The 23,474-nt window shown below is 37.6% G+C and overlaps 1 protein-coding gene across 2 annotated transcripts in view; it reads right to left on the reverse strand.

Annotated features, from left to right (window-relative positions):
• SLC4A10 (solute carrier family 4 member 10) overlaps positions 1 to 23,474 on the reverse strand; it is an 87,302-nt gene that overhangs the window by 45,392 nt on the left and 18,436 nt on the right. The window contains exons 4-5 of one of the 2 annotated variants that reach the window (XM_050899605.1): positions 11,456 to 11,644; positions 5 to 93 (exon numbers count right to left, since the gene is read on the reverse strand). In XM_050899605.1, coding sequence (XP_050755562.1) covers positions 5 to 93; positions 11,456 to 11,644 — 278 coding nt within the window. Of the gene's footprint in view, positions 1 to 4; positions 97 to 11,455; positions 11,645 to 23,474 lie in introns of both variants that reach the window. The other variant, XM_050899604.1, reaches the window with a different exon arrangement.

The following is a 23,474-nucleotide window of genomic DNA, read 5'->3' on the forward strand; positions in this document are numbered from 1 at the left end:
TTACCTTGCTAAAGTCAACAGTGCTGTTCTCTCTGCTCACGTCATTTTTGTTTTCAATACAGGCTGGAGCAGACTGTGGGGAAACAATCTGACCTGCTAAAAAAAGTACCGTTATTACAGAATACTAACAAATACGTCTATAAATAAAGCAAAATCTAATGAAATAGTTGTTAAAGAACTACATACATTTTATATCATAAGTATATGAAGCATCTAAACATGGCATTTTAATAAAAGACCTATTTAGAATAACGCATTCTCAAAAGAGAACATTTATCACTGGCAGCTAGGAATGGGAGAATGTAATTTAGAAAATGTAAAAGATACTCTTGAAAATTGGAAGACAAACTTTCTAAGCCAATTAAAGCTTATGATTTTTAAGATATTATATTTGAGGGACATCCTGCATTCATGTAATTTTTGTAATTTGAGGAGCTGCCAATTTGGGGCCATATCTGTCTACAAGAATACTCCTCACTGAATAAAACAGGATTACTAATTTTCATAAATTTACTCGTGTATAAGAATGTCCTGATCATAACAATGACTACAAAAACCCAGCATAAAAGCGGGCTGCTATAAAAACAGACGTACTGGAAATTAAGATGATTTAAAAACTCAGTATTGAACAATGTGATTATTGACAGGTGTAAAACAAATGTTTCAGCAAACACATTTTCAAAAAATTCCAGTGAGGATTTAATAAAGTATTTTATAGAAGTTTTAAAAATATCTCAAGATGAGAAGAAGTGTTTAAACACACCTCAGTCTCGTGTAAGAAAACAGTAAGCCTTGTGACCAACAAAATTTTGCCAACGAAAGCTCAAAAAGAAAAACAGGATTAAGTAACAAGTATATGTCACGTAAAGCATATTTTTACTTAATGCTAACATTGCCCCTGTGCACAGCCAGAGGCCACCACGCACACACTGAGGGTGTGGGGCTGGCAGTAGGGCAGCACACAAACCCCACAGGGTAATGGGCCGTTCCCTGCTTGCCTTCATTCTTCCTCCCTCCCTGGCATGACAGGAGCTGCGCACAGCTCTGAACACCACAACAAAGTACAGGAAAAAGTACCAAATATGTGAGCCAACTATCTCTTACTGCCCTAACGCACACCCAGGAATAACTACAGAGTCCAACTGGCCCAGAGTCAGCATCTCGTGCCCAGCATATATTTGTTTCCATAGCAAATAAAGTCTCTCATATGACTGAGAAATGATGATGTGAAAACATTGGTTCTGGTGAAAATCAACCTAAACTCGCACAGTAACAAAGACCATATGTTCACGATACTTGAAGATGAAGACAGTCAGAAAGTCCTAAGCTAGGCACATTGTCTGGGCAATTCAAAAAGCCATGGTGTGCCTCCTCACACCGCTGTTAACACGCTTGCAGTCCAAGCACGTCCTCAGCCACAGCCAGGAAACAGAGCACTTCGCAGGATCCAGTTTGAACAGGACAGGAGACTTGCAAGAGTATCTCAACCATTGCCAAAATACTGAAGTATCCAGCTTCTGTCACAGCTGAGCACTACAGTATCCCTGTCTAAGTCTGGTCATGAATTCCCAGTTGAAACACTTACTCAAGGAAAAGGTTGGTTTTCATGAAAATCAACATCTCATTTTCCACTAGGCAAATCTCCCATGACACAAAACAGTTTTTAGACTCTTGTGCTGCATCCTAGTAGCATAGCCAGAGAGATTTCACTTTGATTAGGAAGTACAGGAACAGAATGTTTTTAAATGTATTGCTAGAAATCTTATTATTAAATGTATCATTTCCATTTTCTCTCTGATTCAGGACAAGGACAGATCAAAACAAGAATAAAACTTAGGGCTTTTGTTCAGCACTACACTGAAATAACAGACAATGGCAAAAAACCAGACATGACAAGCATGTTAATCTAACCGAGTAGATAAAAATAAGTCAGGATTAGAACTGACATATGACAAGAGTAAAGGATTGATTTCAGAAAGCAACATATTAATTTAACATAAAGGAATTCACATTAAAACAGACTATTAATTCTTAAATGTCACAAGAGACAACTTTTGCAAATTGGAAGCCAGAAATTATTAAATATGCAAGATGCTTATAAACAGTCATTCAATTTGTCTGTTTTAATTAGAACTTAAAGGAAAAACACTGAGTTCCATCATTGTTACACCATCACCTTTACAGTATGTATCCCCATACACTACTTCACATGTAATTTTTTTCTGTATTGTTTATTTAGCAGTATTAGAATTATTTTTACAGGAATCATCCTGTAGTATTATAACTATTAAAAATAATACATAAATTTGATTTCTGTACTATTTTGGAGATTTTAATAACGTAACAAAAAAACCTTCCACTAATTCTAACAGAGAAGCCATCAAATGCTCAGGGAAAATTTCTGCCCTCACTCCCAGAAAACTTTAAATCTAGTAATACTAGACCTTCTTAACTCTTAATTTCTTCCTTTTAGACACTCCTCTATATTCTAGGATCTATATAAAGGGAAATACTTGTAATAATTACTCGTACTAATACACATATTATGTTATAAAGATGTTACAGGAAAGCAACAGAAGTAGTAGTTCATTATCTTTCTGTTACTAATTAGGGATTTACATTTATACTTTTTTCTGGACCCAAAAATTCAAGAAAATGAGAGCAGCAATAACTGCCAGTGAGATAAAAATATTGACCAACAAAAGAGTCAGAGCATGGACCACCTGTCATAAATACTTAAGTTTTAACATCATAATTGGAGGTGTCAAAAGCCTCTAAGCAATTAGCATAACAGTCCAAAGGCTAACTTTTAAACTTTGTGTCCACTTTTCTTTTAGGAGAAAAATATGTAAAAATATACATAGTAGGAAATAAAAGCCACAACCAGTAAGTATGTGAAGTTTATAAGAATAGCATATGTTCTTTTTCTGTGCCAACAGAAGACCTCAAACTTTGATATACCCATATGCTGGAGTAATCTGAAAGAACACAAGTTTTACCTTGAGGCAGTAAGAGATGTTTAAATAGCTCTGCAACTTAAGACAGCTTTCTGGATCTTGGAACAAGAAGTTTGGGTTTTTTTACTGTACTGAATAACAAAGATACAAAGTAGAGAAGACAGGTAATTTCACTTTTCACATGACAGTCATGGGGAAAGTTTTTTAAAAAGCATCTTAACCACACTGCAGGAATGTGTGTTTCTTATGCAACAATACAGTCAGTAAAATGCGAATCTGGAATTTGGTCTCTGTGTGGCCCTTCAACAGAAAAGAAAGACAAAAAGTACTGGTTTTTGGAGAGATTTTTGCTCCTATACACATTTAGTTTGTTAAATGCCTGTATATTTTGCACTAGATAGTAGGCAGATGCAGTGCTATGGCAGCCCTCTCCCTAAGAGCAGGACTGCAATGCTACATGGTTATTTTTATATTTGGTAGCTTCCTCTACTTCTGAGCTATGAAGCCACAAAAATTCATGAATTAATTTAATTTTGTGTATAATTTCATGTTGACTTAAAGGAGATGTCTTTGGGGTGAATACTGTTAAGCACATGAGTAATTCCCAATGGGGTAGGACCAAAAGCATACTGATGGCAACCTAGTGAACACTGGCATCACCATGCTACACTGGTTTTCCAACATCATTAAAAATATTCAGTTTGCTAAAGCATGTTGGCAACTATATGTTTGCTTTATCCTCAAGCCACTTTTAATTTCAGCAACTGATTGTTTTCTCTGAATGAAGGATACAGTTATTGGCACCACCATGGTCCCATGAAGCAACAATCAATTAAAGAGCTATGTGAATGAAGAGGGGAGCTGTCACATCATACCTAGACACAAACAAACAAACACACACCAAATCAAACCAAACCAAACCAAACAAGCATTTCCTCTCTGATTGCCACCAAAACATCAACAGTCACCACTGCATCAAACTGTCTCTGGAATACAGTTACACTAAATCCAAGTTTTCTCCAAATTTTATCTTTATAATATGGGAGCCTTCAAAGTACTATGTGCAAAAGTAAAAAAAAAAAGAACAAAACAAAACCTAAACTAACACCAAATCCTAGCCAGGCTTTAAACATCTGCTCTGAGAAAAACACTTGTGATGGTTTATTACTTCTTTGAGTTGGCAATATGGGGTTTAGGCTGGTAAGAATGGTGAAGGCATAAACCATCAACTCCCTGTAAGAGGCAGTAAGAGCAGCAACAGCCTTGCCATTTATTCTGCTCTTCCATGCCCTGTCCTTCCCAGTTCCATTTCAGCGCTCTCAAGCAAAATGTTTATTTACACACTGTATGGGGTAAATACAGTATTTTATTTTTTAAGAGGGCAATGTAGTACTTTGAGTCCTTATAAATCTAAAGTTTAAAAGCCTTGATTTATCCTGCAGTCCATCTACATAAAGCATCTGAAGAGCTGCATTCTTTGAGAATTCACCAGAGAGTCATTCAGATTTTTTAAAGTATCAGTCAAACAAATGCACAATGTGGTATCATTGAAATATCCAGCCTACATACAAAGAAATATAATACCTAACAGATAAAACCACACTAAAATGGGTGTTAAGGCTTATCTATGTATTAAAAGGCCAATATCAGCACAGTTTTTAAAATTATATTTTAAATTGGTGTACATAAAAAATGAGTGATTTTTTCACATAATGTGAAATTGCCAGAACTTTGAATAGAGCAAGAATGCACACCAAAAATATTATGTCATGCAAAGCCAAGCCACTTAAAAAAAATCAAAATCCATCAAAATAAGGTCCATATTTGTTACACTAATAGAAGTTTGCATCTGCAGATAGAGCTCAGCATTTTGAGACTATTAGTCCTGCCAAATTAAAAAAAAAAATTAATTCCAGTAAATTAGTGTCACATGCAACATACTCTTCCTCCCTAAAATTTAAAGCTCAATTCATTTAACTATGTGTATTGTATTTATTAATCAAAATCCAAGAGGTCTCTAGAATGCCAATGACAAAAACCAAGAACAACATATTCAGATACAAATCACAGTTAATGGAAACAAACTGGATGCAACTGACACATCAAAGGAAACTGAATCAGAAAAGAAGTTGCTTACTTTTCTAGACCATATAGATTTCTTCTCATGCAGAAAAAAAAAAATCTGACTTGCAAGCCAGCTGTAACAATCTTCAGGCTTTTCACTGCAACTAGTCACCAATTTTCCAAATCTAAATGGACACACTGTCCAGACCAAAAATCAAGGATTGAAAAACAGCAGTCTTCCTAAGTATATGGTAAAATTCTAATATAACAGAGCAGTGATACCATCTTTGCAAGCTGAATTGTATATATACCTTTAGGCCTCTTGATGCATAACATTTTAAATCGGTGGAGAACCATGTCACTCCCATTGTACCTGCGTAACTGCAAGCAGATTTTGTGCTCGCTAATGATACATAATTTAAGAGGATGAGGAAGAAGTCACTTTACCTGTTTTTCTAATGCTAGGCCTGAATCTCAAGCATAATTCACATGAAGTCATGCAGTTTTAACTAAAATGCTATGATTCGCAGTTTTACAAATTGAGGTAAGAAAATGAACTTATAAAGAAATGGCACTTTTTTTTTCCCCAAAAAAACCCATAATTCTACACAAGCGTCCCTTAAGTGTGCCACAGGTGCTGACAAAGGCCTGAGGTATTTTTTAATCCCTACAGCAAGAAGTTGCATGCTGTCAAGAAACTGAGATGAAGACATGGGTGTACATTTGAAATGATCTGAAGCCCAAGCAAGAATAGGTATTTATACTACCTCTGAACCTTCAGGGAGTTTACAGAACCCAAAGGATAGGAGATGAGGAAGATACAGAGATGAGATGAGCCTGTTAGAGACAGACACAACAAAGACAGAGCAAAATAAAGAAATACAAAGATGAATGATACAGTTTTATACATATAGATTACACATTTTATCATGGGTACAAGGAAATGTGGAGAAAGAATAAATATCAGATGAAAATGTTAATAAATACAAGTTATATTTTAGTAATATAAAAACTTGTGGATAATACAAGTTGATTGAAATATATACATTTGAGAAGAATATAAAACAAGAAATAGAGCATTAGGTAATTTAAGCTAGAATTAACTATCTTTGAGTTTGTCTTCTCTTCAAGGAAAGCTGGAGCAGTCCACCTGATCCACATCCAATACTGCCAGAAAACTTGGGTATATACAGGGCATTCATTGTGACTTATTCCCAAAACAAAGGAACACAGTCACATACCTAGGAATGCCTCCCTACCCTTTCCATATGGCTCCAAGTAACATCTGTCTCTCTCCATGTGGTAGTATTGACGTCACAGTTTCACATGCTGTAAGCTAGCTCTGACTTATGGCATAAATGCTTGAACTGATGTTTAGGAGAGATTAGGAAACTGAGGAAAGTAACAAACACCATCACATAACTGGTAATTTAGACTTACTGCGATACTAAAGCATACTGTCCTAAATTAGACACCCAAGCATGGTCTTAAACACCTCTGCGTGTGCTCGTACTGCCATAAAACAATGAAGAAGTCCAAACCAGCCCATCATGATAACTGAAATAACTGCAAAAAGGCTTGAAAAAGGACATGTCAAAATGAACTGCTCCAGCAGCTCATGCTGTTAACTCTGAAGATCCCAAATTAAATATGCCATTGCTCTCTTCAAGCTCTTTGGCATATTGAAAAACCTCTCCTTGGAATTCCAGAATTTCTCAAAATCAGACATGATGTGTAGCGTAATGCAATTTTTACACTAACAATGTGTCTGCTCTGACATCAAGGGAGAAGAAGTGGTTATAAATAGCATACATATGGGACAGAAAACAGGCACAACATCATTTTATTATGGATAAAGAACACTTCAGCAAGGTGCATGGAAATACAATTTACAAGTCACTTATCCTGCCATGCTCCTCTCCTCTAGTTCCTTCCTCTTCGACTTTAATCAGTAAAGGTCTGTTAGATCTCATTACATATACACACACACATGTACTCTGAAGTCTAGACTAAAAGTGAAATAGCCAGCCAAAAAACCTAAAATGTTTACAGGATGAAAACTTCTCTTTCTAACTACATTTTTGTCAAATCAGCTACTTTTCCGTGCCACACAAGCTTAAATTCTAAATTGCAGAACCCTTTATAAAAGGGGAGAGGCTTATGAAATTATTTTAGATAATTTCACCTTTAACAATAGAAAGGTGGTGTATATTTGCAATTGCCTTTGGCTTTTTAGACCATGTCATAGGAATTTACAGACACAGCTCTCAGGTATCAGAGTGAAAAACTTACTGATCTCAATAAAAATAAGTTAAATTGCTTTACAAACCAAACTTCTAAAGATGATTTACTAATGACAAAGATTCATATTTTTACCTGCCTTTTACAGTATTTATGCTAAAATTACTTGCCACCCTCTATTTTGGGTATTTGGTGTCAAATTAGACTTTAAAAAAAAAACAATCATTTTTCCTGCTCTAATGCCAAATTTGACTGTCGGTTTTTATTGGAACATCAAAAGCAGGCTTTTAATTCTCACAGTTTTGATGCTTAATGAAAAGTGAAAGTTAAACACAGCATGGCAGCATTAAAAATGCATGGTAAATCCATAGCACCGTGACATCTTAGCCCTGCAGAGGATGTGAAGAAAAGCCATTGTAAACAAAAGATAATACTACTAAATACAAAGCAAATTAACTAGATGGTCTGACAGACTCTTAAACAAAGAAAAAATGGAAGGAGAACATATGTACAACTATCTTCCAGCAAAGATATCACAGTGGTCTGTCAGCAGCACAGCCATATATTAAATGTAAGTTTATGTCTTTATTTTCAGACTTTGCTCCTGAGTATCTGGATACTGATACACTGATAAGCTAGCAGTCAAGAACTTGGACAAAGAAGGGGTTTTGCATTCTCAGCTGTGCTACGTAACCCAGATGGCAAGGACTTAGGGCTCTGAACCACCTATTTGACAAACTACAGACTGCTAAGGATTGTTACCAGTTAAACTGTCTACACCAAACCCAAATTTAACCAAACTGAGAATTTCCTTTTGTGCAGAAAAAGTGTCCAAGTTCCTCTGCCTCATTTGCACAGGGACAAATAAGTGGACCTTCTAAAGCTCCTGGCACTTGATCTTTCTGAAAACTCTGATCTCTGATGGGGTGAACTGAGCTGTAAGCTCATCAGTAGTACCTGAGATGATCTGTTTTTCTCCCTGCAGTCTTCTAGGAATTAAGCTTCTCATCCAGAAAGTAAAAGCAATAATAAAATATTTTACTATTTTCATGCAATTTTTGTATTAAAAAGACAGAACAATACTGCTACTGTTGGCAATATATGGAACATTTTACATTCGCACATTCTACACCATGTTTGTGCACAAATGGGAATAAGCAGACTAAAATGATGCCTTGATTGCATTTTACCAGTTTGTCCTCAGGAAACAAACATGTGTCTCACAGCACACTCTTGACAATAATATAAGGTGTTTATATCCCTTAATTTTGCTTTCTTTTACACATATTTGATTTTTCTTTTGCTTTCACCTGATCCAAAGTTATATTTTAACAACTCGGTTTTGTATTATTATGAGAAGCTTGCACAGATGCTCCATGGCAATCTAAAAAGAAATACATAGCTGCAGTGAACGTAACACTGTAGCTGAACTCTAGCATCTGGGTCATGAGGCAACGGCAGAAGAAAATTATCAGAAATAATTTACACACCACATACTATGGCAAGTTACCCAGGGTAAAGAAATAACTAAGAGTATGCCAGAAAAGGTAGCAGTCAGTGTGCCTGAAATTAGGCAGCTCTCCGGAATCATCGCTTTCCCCACTCCTTTAATCCTGGAGTACTGGGGCAATAGTTGCCACTCAAGCCCATGAGCTGCTTATTTGCTGTTGTCTTGAAAAGGGAAAAAATTGTGATTCCTTTTAAAACCAAAAACTTACACTGAATTTTCCTCTTCTAAAGTTAATACTAATTTTAGTACAATTCAGGCAATAAAATAAGATCCAGACCTTTTAATGTAACAGGATAATGGATGGTAAGAGAAACTTAAAATAAACCAATCCCTCTCTGCTTTATCACAGGCCCATCATCTATTTTGAAGAGGTCAATGCAGGAGACTGCCAAATGTGCATTAGCACTTAAAGGATGCAAGTAGAAGAGCAATGCTTCAAACTGATTAAAAGACATCTGTGTCCAAGAAGACTGGGTTTGGAACTCTTCACTGTAATTTAGATAAAAAGCTGATTTACCTTTGTATAAATGTTCCTAAAATTACTTAGATTTGTATTCTTTATGGTGCATTTAACTTAATTTAAATTAACACAGTGAAAGTGACTAAGTGATTTTTATAACTAGGGCTTAGAACACTGAGGGTTCTCTACATAAGCACGTGAACTGGAATTCAGTAGTTTTTCATCTTGCAAAATAAGCACAGACAAATGAAAACCTGTAAGAATGTGTCTCCATACTTACAGAATCACTTAACCACTGAGTATATAAAATCAGTGTGTTTAACATGGACCTAGATGCTGTCCTGATCAGAATCTATTTTGGGGGGGAATTAGACAGAGATATGAAGGTTCCCAGAAGAAACTTAGGCAAAAGTGAGATGTTTCTGGAGTGAATTACTGCATTAGTTCCACTAACAGACACAGAATGTTACTGAAATTGAGCTTATGTCACAGCTTGTCCTGAGGGGTCTTTTTAAGGGGACCTACTGCTTATTTGTTACATAAGAACTAGTGCAAAAAGCTTATGGAATGCAAGCTGTCATCTTGCGTCCTGTGGAAATCAAGGAATAGGAACATTATAGCATTAACTTTCTTAAGTGTCTCCTGAATATTTGTTTAAAGTCGTCAGCAAGAGTTACACAGATCAACAGGAAAGTTACCTTAAAAAGGATGGACAATCATCCTACTTACTTCTACTCTTGTGCATCCATATGCATAATCACACACATCTTAATAAATATTATTTTTTCCTTACTCTTAAAACGGTATTTTGGCATAATTACTATGGTTCTATTTAGTATCCTCTTCAGATGAAATTATATGTTGCCTTTTAGGTCTGAGAGTCTTCTCCAGGGAAGTGGCTAGATTTAGAAGTACCTATTAAAACTTTATATGGCAATGATTGAAACAAAAAGTCCTTCCTTGAAACCAAAGTTAATCTTTATACCAACAGCCCCATCTTTCCAGATCAGCTGCACCACTACTCTTTCCCCTTCTGCCCTATGCCTCAGCACACAGCTGCCTCTTGCACCCTGCACCTTCTCTGTGCTACAGCTGTTTCCTCACTTCCCACTTCCCAGGGAGCCTCCCAGGAGAGCTCAGTAGGGCCCTGAACCAGAGAGACAGCAGAAGGGACTGAGATTTCACTACAGCTAAGGTGATTTCTGGAGTAAGAGTCACTATAGTCCAACGGTGTTCAGACAAAAATGTGGTGGGTATCATGACGATAACTGGATACAGAGGCTCAGTAATTCTGCAATGTATAATTCTAGTGAATTAATTGTAAATATTTGCAAAATCTGGCTGCAAATTTCATAACACAGGTCTCTGTTTATGTAAATAAGAAGGGGCAATAAGAAATGATCTTTCATTATGATTGACCTATAACAACAGTACAGCTTATAAAGGCTTCTGTAAAAGGAAGAAAGAAAAAAGTTACACCAATATTTCACTGTAGAACCACTCTGCACACATGCTCGCTCATTTTCATGAACATGATTTTCCAAAAAGTGATCTTCTGAAAGAACAAGGTACAGTTCTTGTGGCATCTCTCCAACAGTGTCATCTTGAAAATGTTTTTCTCATTTTCCAACCCCTCAAACTCAACTACGAAATCTGAAGCACCAGTTGAACACTAGCTAATGCATACACTGTCACAGACGTGGAAACTCTTCCACCAATCCATTACGTTTTAACTAAATAGGCCCTGGATAGTCAACAGAAGTCAAAAATAGTCATATCACATTTCTGGCACTAATGGAGCATGTCCACAGTTCAGAGCAACACTTTGCAAAGATGCTCAAGCTCAGTCTGAAGGATCACACAGAGTGCCTGAAGCACCACAGGTGTACTTGAGCTGTGCTTCACCGGGAAGAATGTGCCATGCCAATTACCCAGGACAGAATGGCACACTAACACAGCTAGCCTGCTTCCAACACCTGAGCTAGTTCCCTTGAATATCTCTGCACAGCCCTGAATTGTGCAGGATACCTGAATTTCAAATTTAAACAGGTGTGTTACTGAACGCCTAAGACAAACCACTCTCATGTAAAAGGTACCACTTTTACACAGTAGCTTTTCAGAGCAGAATCACGCTGAGTTCAAGCTGTGGATACAAAGCACATGCAATACTGAACAGGCAGATGTTACTGAAAGCTCACAATGCAAAATAAAGGAATGCATTACCATTTTTATCCATGGAATGGGGCTCAGACTGCTTCTTTCCAATATCAGCAAAGGATCTCACAATTGGGATCCTGTTGCTCAGCTTCTTTTGGTTCTGATGGTGATGCTGTTTCAGTAATGCCTCATGCACTCTGTGACGAACATCCTCACTGAGCTGCCCAGAACCCACCTGCTGGTCCAGAATCATATCTGAAAATATACACGTAAACATAATAAAAGAGGGGAAAGAGGAAATATTTTATTTTTTAAATTGCAATAATAAGAATTAGTACCCTACAGGATTACAAATGAAAGGTATCAGTTCCTTTAACACAACAGAATTAAATGGTAAGCTTTATCTAGAAGTGTTTCACTCTTAGGGAAAAAAAAAATCAAAAAGGATGCTATTAACGTAAAAAAGTCAATCCCTCAAAAGATATGCAGTTCCCAAATTAAGGTCACCTATGTAACTTTGAAGTCAGTCCCTAAGCAATCCTGTATATAATGCATTTAAACCCAGGATTATGATGTGTATAAAGGTGGGGGGTTTTTTCCAAATAACTCCTACGCTATTTGCTACAAAAGACTGGCATGCTGTGAGGAAACAATTTTTTTATTCCCTTTATACTTACCAAAGGAGATCACAGTCTAGCTCTTTATTTCTTATAACTATAATTACAATACTTTCAGTACAATATAAAGAAATTTCAGGTAAGACAATACAGGAAAATTTGCTGCATTACTTGCAAATACTTAATAGGATCTCATTCTACTGCCAGATGTACATGTTCCTGCAAGAGAATCATTACATGGAGGTGAGTGAAACTGATCCCCCTGCTAAGAAATTACCACCATTTTTGCAGTCCACTGCCAGAGAACATTCTTACATATTCATATTCAGAACTCTTGGTAAATGTGTGCATTATGTATTTCTAATGGGAAAGAGTTGTTGAGAATTTTGTGGATTTTTTTTAATTATTATTTTGGGAAATCCTGCTAGCAACAGTAGTAACGCTTAAAAGAAAAAGAAAGCAAAAAAAGAAATTCTGTCTCAAAGCAAATAAAACAGCATTTAAGTACACACTGTCCTTGTATATCCATTGGAAGAAACTGTAATGCACAAAAATAGTGATATAATAAGCTGAGTCAAAAACTCCTTGTACTGAAAATTCAGACAGCTCATGATTCTGTGCTGGAGTCAGATTCATATCTACCAGTAAACTCAGTGGAAAAGCAAGCAGAGCAGAAAAAATAAAAAGCAGGTGCATCATCAGTAGAGACATAATTTGTCAGGTCTTTGATAATTGCCAAGAGCAAGAGAAAAGAAGAGAGATAATAAAAGGCATTAAATAATTAAGCTGGTTAAAAGCAGAGTTTAATTGCTAACAGTCAACCATGCACTGTATATACATTTAAAAAACACAACAGTTTTTCTGAAGTTCTCAATATCCACATAACAAGCCAATGTATCATACACATAGCTGCTTTAAGAGCTGAACAACAAATTATCTGCATGTTTCACTTACTGTGAAGAGGCTACCAACAAATCTACATCTCTATGACAACACACACACAAAAAGACAAGACTCGGCCCACAGATAAATGCAGCTGCCAACAGATGCAAACATGAGAGATGTATCCGCATCTCGCAATGAAGAGTGATGCAGAGGTTTTCGATGTTGCCTTTGACCCTCTCCAGCAATTACGTTCTGTGCAGTATTAACCACAGTGTTGACCGAACAACACTGGTGTTGTGCCTGGTGGTGTGCCTAAACTAACAAAACCTGTCTTTGGGGTGCTTCACCTGACGCTGAAGGGAACTTTTATCTCCAGGGTTAACTCAAACACCACCAGGTCAGTTATCTCTGCATTCCCAGTCTAGACAAACACAGTTTTTCTATTACTCTAGACTCTGTACAATTAGAGAGCCACAGCAGCAAGACGAGTGACAGAAAGGCAAAAGAGAAGGTAACACACGTTCAAGAGAAAGCCTTCAGTAGAATTTTCTCAGAAGGAGCCAAGAATTTGCAACACATGAGAAAAAGAAAAGAAAGCTCCAGCTCCAAGAAAAATATTCATTTTCCTGCTCAGCTCTGCCGCCTTTTGAGGAACTGGCTCTGCCCTGAGGATAAGACTATCTTCCCTTTAGATAACCTTAGTACGTGAATTTGCATGGCACAGTTTCCAAAACAGGCCAGTAGTTTCTGTAACATGACAGGGGATCTTCAGAGCAAAACACATAAATATATAACTTAGGGCATCTGTGCTAAAGCACAATCAAAATGATCCTCTCCCCCTCCTTTTTAATTCTGCTGACCAAAAGACAAATTGTAGCAGATGCAAAAACAAATATTACCTTCTTTGAGTTGCTCTAAGACAGAAATCAAAAGGAAGAGCTGAAAAAAAGGACTCTTCTAGAGCAGGCAAATTTAGGGTTGTGGTCATCACCTTGCTTACAGATCAGTGGAACTCCACTTGTATGGTGTCACTCCTGGAATTACAGTATTTTCCATATTAAATATTAAAATATATTAACTTCTGAGGATGATGTCAGTATTTAAGATTATCCACTTGAGGAGAGAAAATGCCAGGAAAAAGAAGATCATACCCCTAATCCTCTTGCTTGCCTAGATGCTCTGCTAGGCTCATTAAGTCACACAAGCCATGGAGTTAGTGCCAGCATGGTGACCAACAATTTTTATTTCCTGACGAACTGAGAAGAAAGTGGTTTACCTTGAGTTTTCTTTTTTTACAACTTCCTCTTTACTGTAGCACCTCTGCCACACATAAAAAGGGAAGATGCATTCAGATTTGGAAAGAGTGAAGAGGTGTTTTCTTGCCTTGATACTCCCCCCTCCAGTTGTCATTCCTTTAATACAGACCCACTTGCAGTAGCAGCTGCAGGAGTTTAAATGCAGTAAAATTACTGCCAGATTGCTGTATTTTGACCATTTTTTCAAGACCTGAACAGATCTGAATAGTAGTAAGAAAGACTGTCTCCATCAGCACCTATCATTATGGGATTCCACTTCAGTTTCTTCCCAAGTTTTTCAACATATCTTTTAAAAGCTCAAGCCTCTGCAATGTCAGTGATAACACTCTTGATTGCAAAGATAAGCGTGAAAACAAAAGCAACATGGTTCAAGTCCGAGAGTAAATGGCAAACAGGAGCATTTCAAACATCTCATTTTCAAAACAGAGTCTATTTCCTTAATCCTGTGAGAAGATGATCCTACATGCTCCCACCAGTTGAAGCTGCATCTACTTTTCAAAGCCCTGTTTTTCACTTTTGTATCTAGAGCACATGACCAGTTCTCCAAACTCTGTATGACAAAACAGAGTAAAGAATACAGACCTGAAACTTCACAGCACTGTATCTCAGCTACATTCCTGTGTAACAACAGAGACTCTCCAGGGTTTCTATGCTCAGCAATAAAGGTTTGAGGATATTTTTTTGTTTGTTTTAAAGAATTTTCCTCTTGAATGACCTTTTAAATTCTGCAGAGCCTCCTTCTAGCCAGAGACATAGCCTACCATTAGATTTTCCAAGGATGCTTCACAACCATATGGAGCTTTCAGCAAGATGCAATGTGTGGAACATCCACCAGCATAGTGTTACCCATTCTATTAATTGCTCGCACCATACCATTTCTGCTGACATCAGGAACACTGAAGTAGGATGTTTCTTCAGTAAGGAATCTTGATTCATACTGGAACCATGAAATTATTTTTTCAAGCTGTTAAAGACAGACATTCTTCCTGCCCTGGTCATTTAAAAAGATTCAAAGAAACTTGGGCTCTCATGTAATTTCAAGAATGTTTTCTCCATTCAGACTCAGCTACAATACATCATTTACATAAAACTGATTTTGTGAGTAAATGTGAGCAATGTGAGTACTTAAACAAGCTATTGTAGTAACTCAAATGTAACTCCTCATCACCTGTGAACAATTGACCCAGGCTGTGAATTAGAGCATCAGGAGTGCAGACACTTCAAATCAGTTCAAATGGAGCGTGGCTCAAGCCTTGCCCAGCACAGCGAACTGCATCTGTCCCACCTCTAGGGTCGGCAAGGATACAAAAGCAGGCTGGTTGCTTCCACTCACTCTGGAGACGTCTATTACACACTGCAGCTTTGTACAGAGACATGCAGCCAGATCCACATGGAGCCATCCCAGGTCCAAGCAAATGAGCAATAAGGAGACACTCAAGTGTGGCCACAGCCCGTTCCCCATTGCTCCAGGTTCACAGTGTGCCCATCACCTCACATACAAAACTACACGAAACTCCCAGGTGAAACATAGAATAAATTTATAGAAGGTATACTGCATTTGCACCAAAATACCTGTGAAGTCCAGAAAGAAATTACTAACAGGTAAACAGGCTAAACGGGGCCTGACTTTTGCAGTGGTGAGTAAAGAAACAAGATTCAGGGCTCAATTTTTTATTTTTTTTTTAGCTGTATACCAGATGAAATATAAGTTTTGAATTGCTGGGTTCATATTCCCCTGATATAGGCTGGGACTGACAGTTTACAGCAAAAGAAACTGAACTCAGTATATACCGGCAAAGTTGCCGGTATTTACACCTCTCAATCTTCCAAATTTTATAACTCTGCAATTGCAGGACAAAACGAGAGATTAATGACAAAAAATAGAACACATGGGCTTTTGTGTGCGTCATGATTGCTGTGACAGCTGACTACAAAACCTAATTTAAAAGCCAAGGTTGGTTTGTGGTTGTTTTCTTTCCCTTAAAGATGGGAGAATAAAACACCAGCAACTCTAAAGCAGTGCTTTATGGAAGACATTCAGTTGAAATGCTGTCCTTTATCTTAACCTGTCTTTAATAGGAACCCAAATATACATTTCCCTAGTGAGGCAGACACTATGAGCAATAGAAAACTAACAATCAGGATTCTTGGGCTGCATTTGTGAACCAAGACCCATTTACAGTGTTTACAACAGTGATTGTAAAGAAGCTATCTAAGCCAGCGGATTTAGCCCGCTCATCCAAGAAGGCAGAGCGTTCCAGTGCACTGAGAGACGGATTCTATTTCCAGATCTACCTGAAACTACTTTGTTCAACTTCTCAGCTGAATTACTTGAAAAGGAAAGACAGAGAGTGAAAAATGTCTGCTTTTTAAAGTAACAGCATGCAATTTTACTGAAGAACAAGAGCAAGCATTTCACAAAACTGTAAATTGTAGAGATGAGGCTAAAATTCCCAGCTTGCAGCTCAGAGAGCAAGCACAGTTGTAAGTCAGAGCTATGCTAACATGCCATAGTGGATGCTACGAAAAGAAGAATGGAGACCTCATAAAACAATATATTTTGCATCTCTAAACAGAACAAGGGCCATGAGTGACATTGGTTCTGTCTCTACACACAAAATGAAAGCTGAGATTGATCTGTGCAATCTAAAAAATTCCCAGATTTGTGGTTAACATGGGAAAACACAAAACAAAAAAAAATGCCATGCTGCTTAGAAGTTGGTACGACATTTACAATTTACCCACAGACAAAAGGAAAAAACCTGACAGAGGTTTCTCCGTAATCACCGCATGGTAAGCTGTAAATAAAGCAAACAAATGCAAAAACCTGGGTAAGTGAGAAGGTGAAAGCTGAACAAAAGACAGGTGTAGGGTCAAACAGAGAAGCAGACTGCTCACAGGCAATCCCAGCTTTGTTACAGTGTTTGTAATAAAAGTTAAATTTACCATAAAAGCACTGTCAGAAACATAACACGAGTGTCGCAGCTGAAACAAAAGGCTCCAGTGAAATAAAATCTAAACTGGAGCCAGTTTAACTATATCATTATTATGGAGTAATATAGCTTAAAGCAAACAAAGGCTTGTTCAGATTGAAAGCTTAACATATTACCGAAATCAATAAAATTGCACACTTGGGTTGTAATGCCCTGAGTTGTTGAGCACAGAGTCCAGTGACCTCAATCACAAGATTAAGCTGTTACACAGATTGAAAATTCGATCATGAGGAGCATACGAAAGACTGCTTGGGAAAAAACAGTCAGACCTCTGGATTTGAAAGGATGGGAATATTTAAAATTTAATTTAAAAAATAAACCATTATTACATTTAAGCTATTTGAAATAAATGGGACTACCTAATGTTTCAAACATGTGCAAGTCACCAAAGCACCACTGTGCAACGCTGAGGACAAAGTTTGTATTTGACAAGGTTTGACATTTTTTCACAGTACATTCTGCACAACTACAAGAAAATGCGAGATCTGTGATTCATGTTGTAAAGAAAGCATTGCCATTAAAGGCTGGACCGAACAGTTTTTGAACGAAACAACAGAAAATGGCATCATATGTTAAGCAGAAGAACCTTTTGGGTTCATTCAGTGGTTACAATCAAAAAACCAGATGGTAATCTGAGAATCTACATGGTTTCAGAGGAACTAAATGAAAATATCAAAAGCGAACATTTTCATCTGCCAACTTGAACAACACAGTGAAGCTGCTCTCTAATGGTGCAGCCAGATTCTGGCAAATACCTCCTCAAGAGACAAGTTCCAAAATAAATTGTTTTGATTACATAGATTTTTCAGACTTCCTTTTAGCATATGTTCTATACAGAAGTGATCGATAAAATATTACTACATCAAATGTTCAAAGGAATTCCTTGTGCTATAGGAGCCACTGCAAAGACATATGAAAAAAGAATGTCACATTAAAAATAGTAATAAAAAAACCTAAAATATGTTTAATAAAAAAATGCATTTTTAAACAGGATACAGTTCAGCAGAGGAATTGAGCTCTTTTCACGGGAAAAATAAAATCCATCTTACAAAATTTAAGAACAATTTGAGAAACTTCAGGAATAAACATGCTGTTTCGCTGCATGATGACAATGTTGGCAATTAATCTCAGAAGTTTCTATTATAATAAGATATTGTTTGTGAATTCAGCATCATAGGTACGAATAAGCTCTTTACCAACAAAGAAAATTGGGTGCCCGTCCAAAGAAGTTTACAGTCTTGTAGATCGTCATTTTTTAATAAGACATTTGGAATGAAAAAGAATCTAATAAAGAATGGACATGCTGGAAGACAGGATGATTTAAAAATTCTCACCACATCACTGGTGCCAAAATATTTTTACGCAGAACTATCAGGGATGAAATACAAAATGTTCTGAAAGCCATGCAAACAGTATAAAGGATGGTTTTCATCTGTAGCTTTTACCACAAGCCCATTAAGGTCTTAAAACACAGACTTTAATAAAAGAAATTTTCAAGGGCTAAGTGCTGAGAGTTTAATGCCTTAGTGAATAAGTGTTCATAGATTAAAAGCCTTGACTAAAACAAATAGGAATTCTTTGTCTCAATTTAGCAACAAAGATTAAGTATACCTCTTTCAAGGATACTGGCACTGCATTTACAGAAATATAATTTGATACTGGAATATAGCCCAGATAGCAAGACATTACTACCAAATACACAACACACATTTCTCCCTAACAAAGTGTTAAGGCAAGTAAAAAGAAAGCACATGTGCAAAATTAGTTTATCTGTTCTCAAAAGATATGATGCCCTATAGTAATGCAGTAAAATTATAAACAGATTGCACTGAAAAACAAAACCCATAGTAATAAACTATGAATCAGAAGTACAAGAACCAAAGTTAATTTAGGAGTACCACTTAAGACCACAGGGTATAATCTATTTTTGCAAATTCTCCTACATGTGGTATACACAGTAGCATTGAAAAGAACAACCAAAAGTGACCATCAGGACCACTGGACTAGCCTAGCATGAGAATGGCTATCAAGCAAAATAAGAAGAGAGTTACATGTTGAAAAAAATTGAAGCCAACAGGTGAGAGCAACCATTTCTTTAAATTCTAAAGCATCAGGACTGTCAGATACAACTGGAATACATACCAGCTCCAGGGTGAAAACAATGTTTGTATTGTATAGCACACCGTATGTAGGATTGTAACTACTGACAGTGAATAGCAACTGAGCAGAACAGACAAGAAAGGATTTCCTGAGAGATACATGTTCTGTCTAATCTTCAGGTCCAGCAGTCATTTATATGGAAAAAGAGCAGCCTGTCATATTATTTGGAATTATCAAATTTCTAACATACCTAGCACGCATATCTTGGTGGCGTGCTTGTCACCACTACTATTAGTCTTTCTTCCTCCCAGCACCGCCCAATGTGTGCCACATGCTTTGTAACATTTTGTAAGCACTGGAGAGCAGGAACTACATATGTAGTATTAGAGTAACAAATTACAAAGGAACTGAATTGAGGAAGAGGAAAACAGCATTACTACAATACAAATAATAAGAATAGAGAAAAACAAATGGAACAGCAACTTTATTTCTAGGGGTGAAAAAAAAAAATCACTTCAAAGAAACCTGACACAGAACATGGGTAATTTACAGAATGATTGTATTGGGTTTGCGTGGCAAGGTTTGGGGGGGGTGGCTACAGGGGTGGCTTCTGTGAGAAGATGCCAGAAGCTTCCCCTATGTCCAACAGAGCCAATGCCAGCCAGCTCCAAGCCAGACCCGCCGCTGGCCAAGGCCGAGCCAACCAGCGATGGTGGTAGCACTTCTGTGATAGCATATTTAAGAAGGGGAAAAAACCTGCAGTGGAAGAGAGGAGTGAGATGATGTGAGAGAAACAACTCTGCAGACACCAAGGTCAGGGAAGAAGGAGGGGGAGGAGGTGCTCCAGGCGCCGGAGCAGAGATTCCCCTGCAGCCCATGGGGAAGACCATGGTGAGGCAGGCTGTCCCCCTGCAGCCCATGGAGGTCCACGGTGGAGCAGATATCCACCTGCAGCCCGTGGAGGACCCCACGCTGGAGCAAGTGGATACCCGAAGGAGGCTGTGACCCTGTGGGAAGCTCGTGCTGGAGCAGGCTCCTGGCAGGACCTGTGCACCCGTCGAAAGAGGAGCCCACACTGGAGCAGGTTTGCTGGCAGGGCTTGTGACCCCGCGGGGGACCCACGCTGGAGCAGTCTGTTCCTGAAGGACTGCACCCCGTGGAAGGGACCCACGCTGGAGCAGTTTGTGAAGAACTGTAGCCCGTGGGCAGGACTCACGTTGGAGAAGTTTGTGGAGGACTGTCTCCCGTGGGAGGGACCCCACGCTGGAGCAGGGGAAGAGTGTGAGGAGTCCTCCCCCTGAGGAGGAAGGAGCAGCAGAGACGTGTGATGAACTGACCGCAACCCCCATTCCCCGTCCCAGTGCGCCGCTGGCGGGGGAGGAGGCAGAGGAAATCGGGAGTAAAGTTAAGCCCGGGAAGAAGGGAGGGGTGGGGGGAAGGTGTTTGTTACGATTTGGTTTTATTTCTCATTACCCTACTCTGCTTTGACTGGTAATAAATTATTTTTTTTTCCCCAAGTCGAGTCTGTTTTGCCCTTGATGGTAATTGCTGAGAGATCTCCCTGACCCATGAGCCTTTCATTATATTTTCTCTCCCCTGCCCAGCTTAGGAGGGGAGTGATAGAGCAGCTTTGGTGGGTACCTGGCATCCAGCCAGGGTGAACCCACCACAATGATTCACTTGCCAGAAGAACCTGCTGTAAAGTTGTTTAAAAAAAAAAAAAAATAATTACCTCATTGCTTACTGAATCTGCAGAGGGAAAAAAAAAAATCCTCTCTCAAAAACAAAGCAAGACCCATGCAAACCTTATCATGTGTCAGATCACCTTATCTTATGACCTTATCTTATCACCTTAAAGGGATGCCTACCAGTTCAAACAAATAAAACAACAAACGAAATACACCCAAATCTGCCACAACAACAGGTACTTTTAAAGTTAAAATGGTACATGCCAATTCATGAAAGTCATCCTAAAGCCTCTTCTCAGAAGAAACAGGTTTTCCTAATCAACAAATCAAGATATCCCAGAAGTAGGACTGATTCAAAATAGCATTAGAGTAACTCATCAAATTCTCTACTGAAGGACAACTTACATCTGTGATGAGTTTTCAAAACAGAATCAGTATTGTGAAGGCTGGAATCCTTGGACACGTTAACTAAACAAACAGACTACAACTAACTAGGGATTAAGAGATTATAAACATGAATTCATGTGGTCTCACTATGCAATATCTTCCAAAAACAAAAAAAAGGAAGTTTGCTAAAGTTATTTTCATTGCGTTACTCCTTACTTTTTTACCTACTTAAATAAAAACAATTCTGGAAGGGATCTCTTAGCTGACTACACAAGAAGTTAAGTGATTTCTGGATTAAAAATGTAAAGCTCAAGCTTGAAAATCCTAGTGTACTATTTAAGCAAAAAAGCAATAAAAGAACATCAAGCAGCTGATCTAAGTACTTCTTGATGATTTAAAAAACCAAATAAATAATAAAGCAGCATACTGATAAACACCTTTGTTCTTTCAAATCAGTTGCTTTTTATTCTTCATGTTTATCTTTTATCATTATCAAGACAAATTTTGAAGCTCTGATTCAGACCATGATTCATGGGAGAATCAGATCTCGGCACAGAGTAGAAACCCACGCAAGTTTCTGCAGATTTGGATTAATAGTATCTTGCATCAGTTTGACATAAACTTGGGAAAGGTAAATGCAAAAAGCAGCTACTACTATCTGAGCCAATTTTAATTCCACTGTTAAATATAGCCCACTGAACAATATCTCCCTTACCTGATAATGTAAATAACTAAAATAAATTTTATTTGGCCCTTACATAGACTTATATATCACCCATAAAGCAGTTTTCTTGATAATCTTGAGTGTTAGAAAATTTTCTTGCTGTCTTTTGTACCTTTACCTAAACAAAAGTTTTCTATTTTTATTTGTGCATTTTACATTTTCTGTTAACACGCTACTTTGCATCTGTGACAAGGCAACAGAAAAGCCCCAACAACCACTGATGCACCATTTCTCTGTCCATGTGCTCTTTTCCCAAATTTACATCTGTTGCATCATGTTTGATCTTCAAGCAAAGTTTGCAATATGGAGAATACCATAAATCTAATACAATATTTGTATAAAACAGCAATATTTGTATAATTTGTATAAAATATCAAATGTATGATTTACAGATACAGCACCATTTTCAGAAATGTTGTGAAATACAGTAAGGTAGAAGCAAGGTAAAACTTTTAAGTAGATGTAAGATATGCAAGGATACCAGTCCAATAACCATCATGAGCGTGAGAGTAGCTCTTACTAAGGGCAGATAAACAGAAAATGAGAGACCCCAGATTACAAAATAGTACAGCTCTTTGCTCTGTGTCTTCTCTGCTGGAAGGGACAGAGATTTTTAAACAACAGGAGCAAGGACACAGCACTAGAAACTCTCTAGGGCACATGAGCCCTTGGACAGGGTGTTATTTTAATGATGAGTTTTAAAGTCTAATGTAAATATATTTATATTATAATACATACATTATCCCTGTCTTGATAGACTAGAGAAACTTACTTTGTCTTCAGTTCTTGTCTGCTAAGAAATTTACTTATAAATGATCTAATTCAAATTAGCTGTTTTATTTGGGAAGGGAAATAAACATACCAGACTGTACTGCATGATTCTAGCACGGCCATGCAACCTTTGTAGTTTTAGGACTCCTTGAGGCCATGCGTTACAGGTCTGTACTATACAGCCCCTAACATCCCGCTTTATTACAGTAACAAATGCTCTACCAAAAAAAAAGTCCCCTGCAGTATCTAGTTCTAGCCCTTAGGGGAAACATCAGGAATGCAGAAAATGGCAATCAGTCTCGGTCTCACTTATACTTTTGGGAGACAAGATTGATCCATTATGTTCTCTCTTTCTTTCTGCTTCTGCTGTTCTCAAAAGCTCTAATTGCAACTGCCAAATACACCTTTATCAGAAAAAATGCACTCAACTTTAATTAAAGAAGTTAACGTACCTTAAAATTTTTGAAAAACTTACACTTAATATTATTGTTCTTTATTTCATTCTCAACTCAGAGACTTGTTTTCATGTTACATAATTATGATGAATAATTCCCTATAATTTAATTTTTTTTAAGCTAGATTGTCTGCAATTAGCATAGCAGTA

This window comes from Gymnogyps californianus, chromosome 7, assembly GCF_018139145.2.
Source record: "Gymnogyps californianus isolate 813 chromosome 7, ASM1813914v2, whole genome shotgun sequence".
Classification (NCBI taxonomy): Eukaryota; Metazoa; Chordata; class Aves; order Accipitriformes; family Cathartidae; genus Gymnogyps; species Gymnogyps californianus.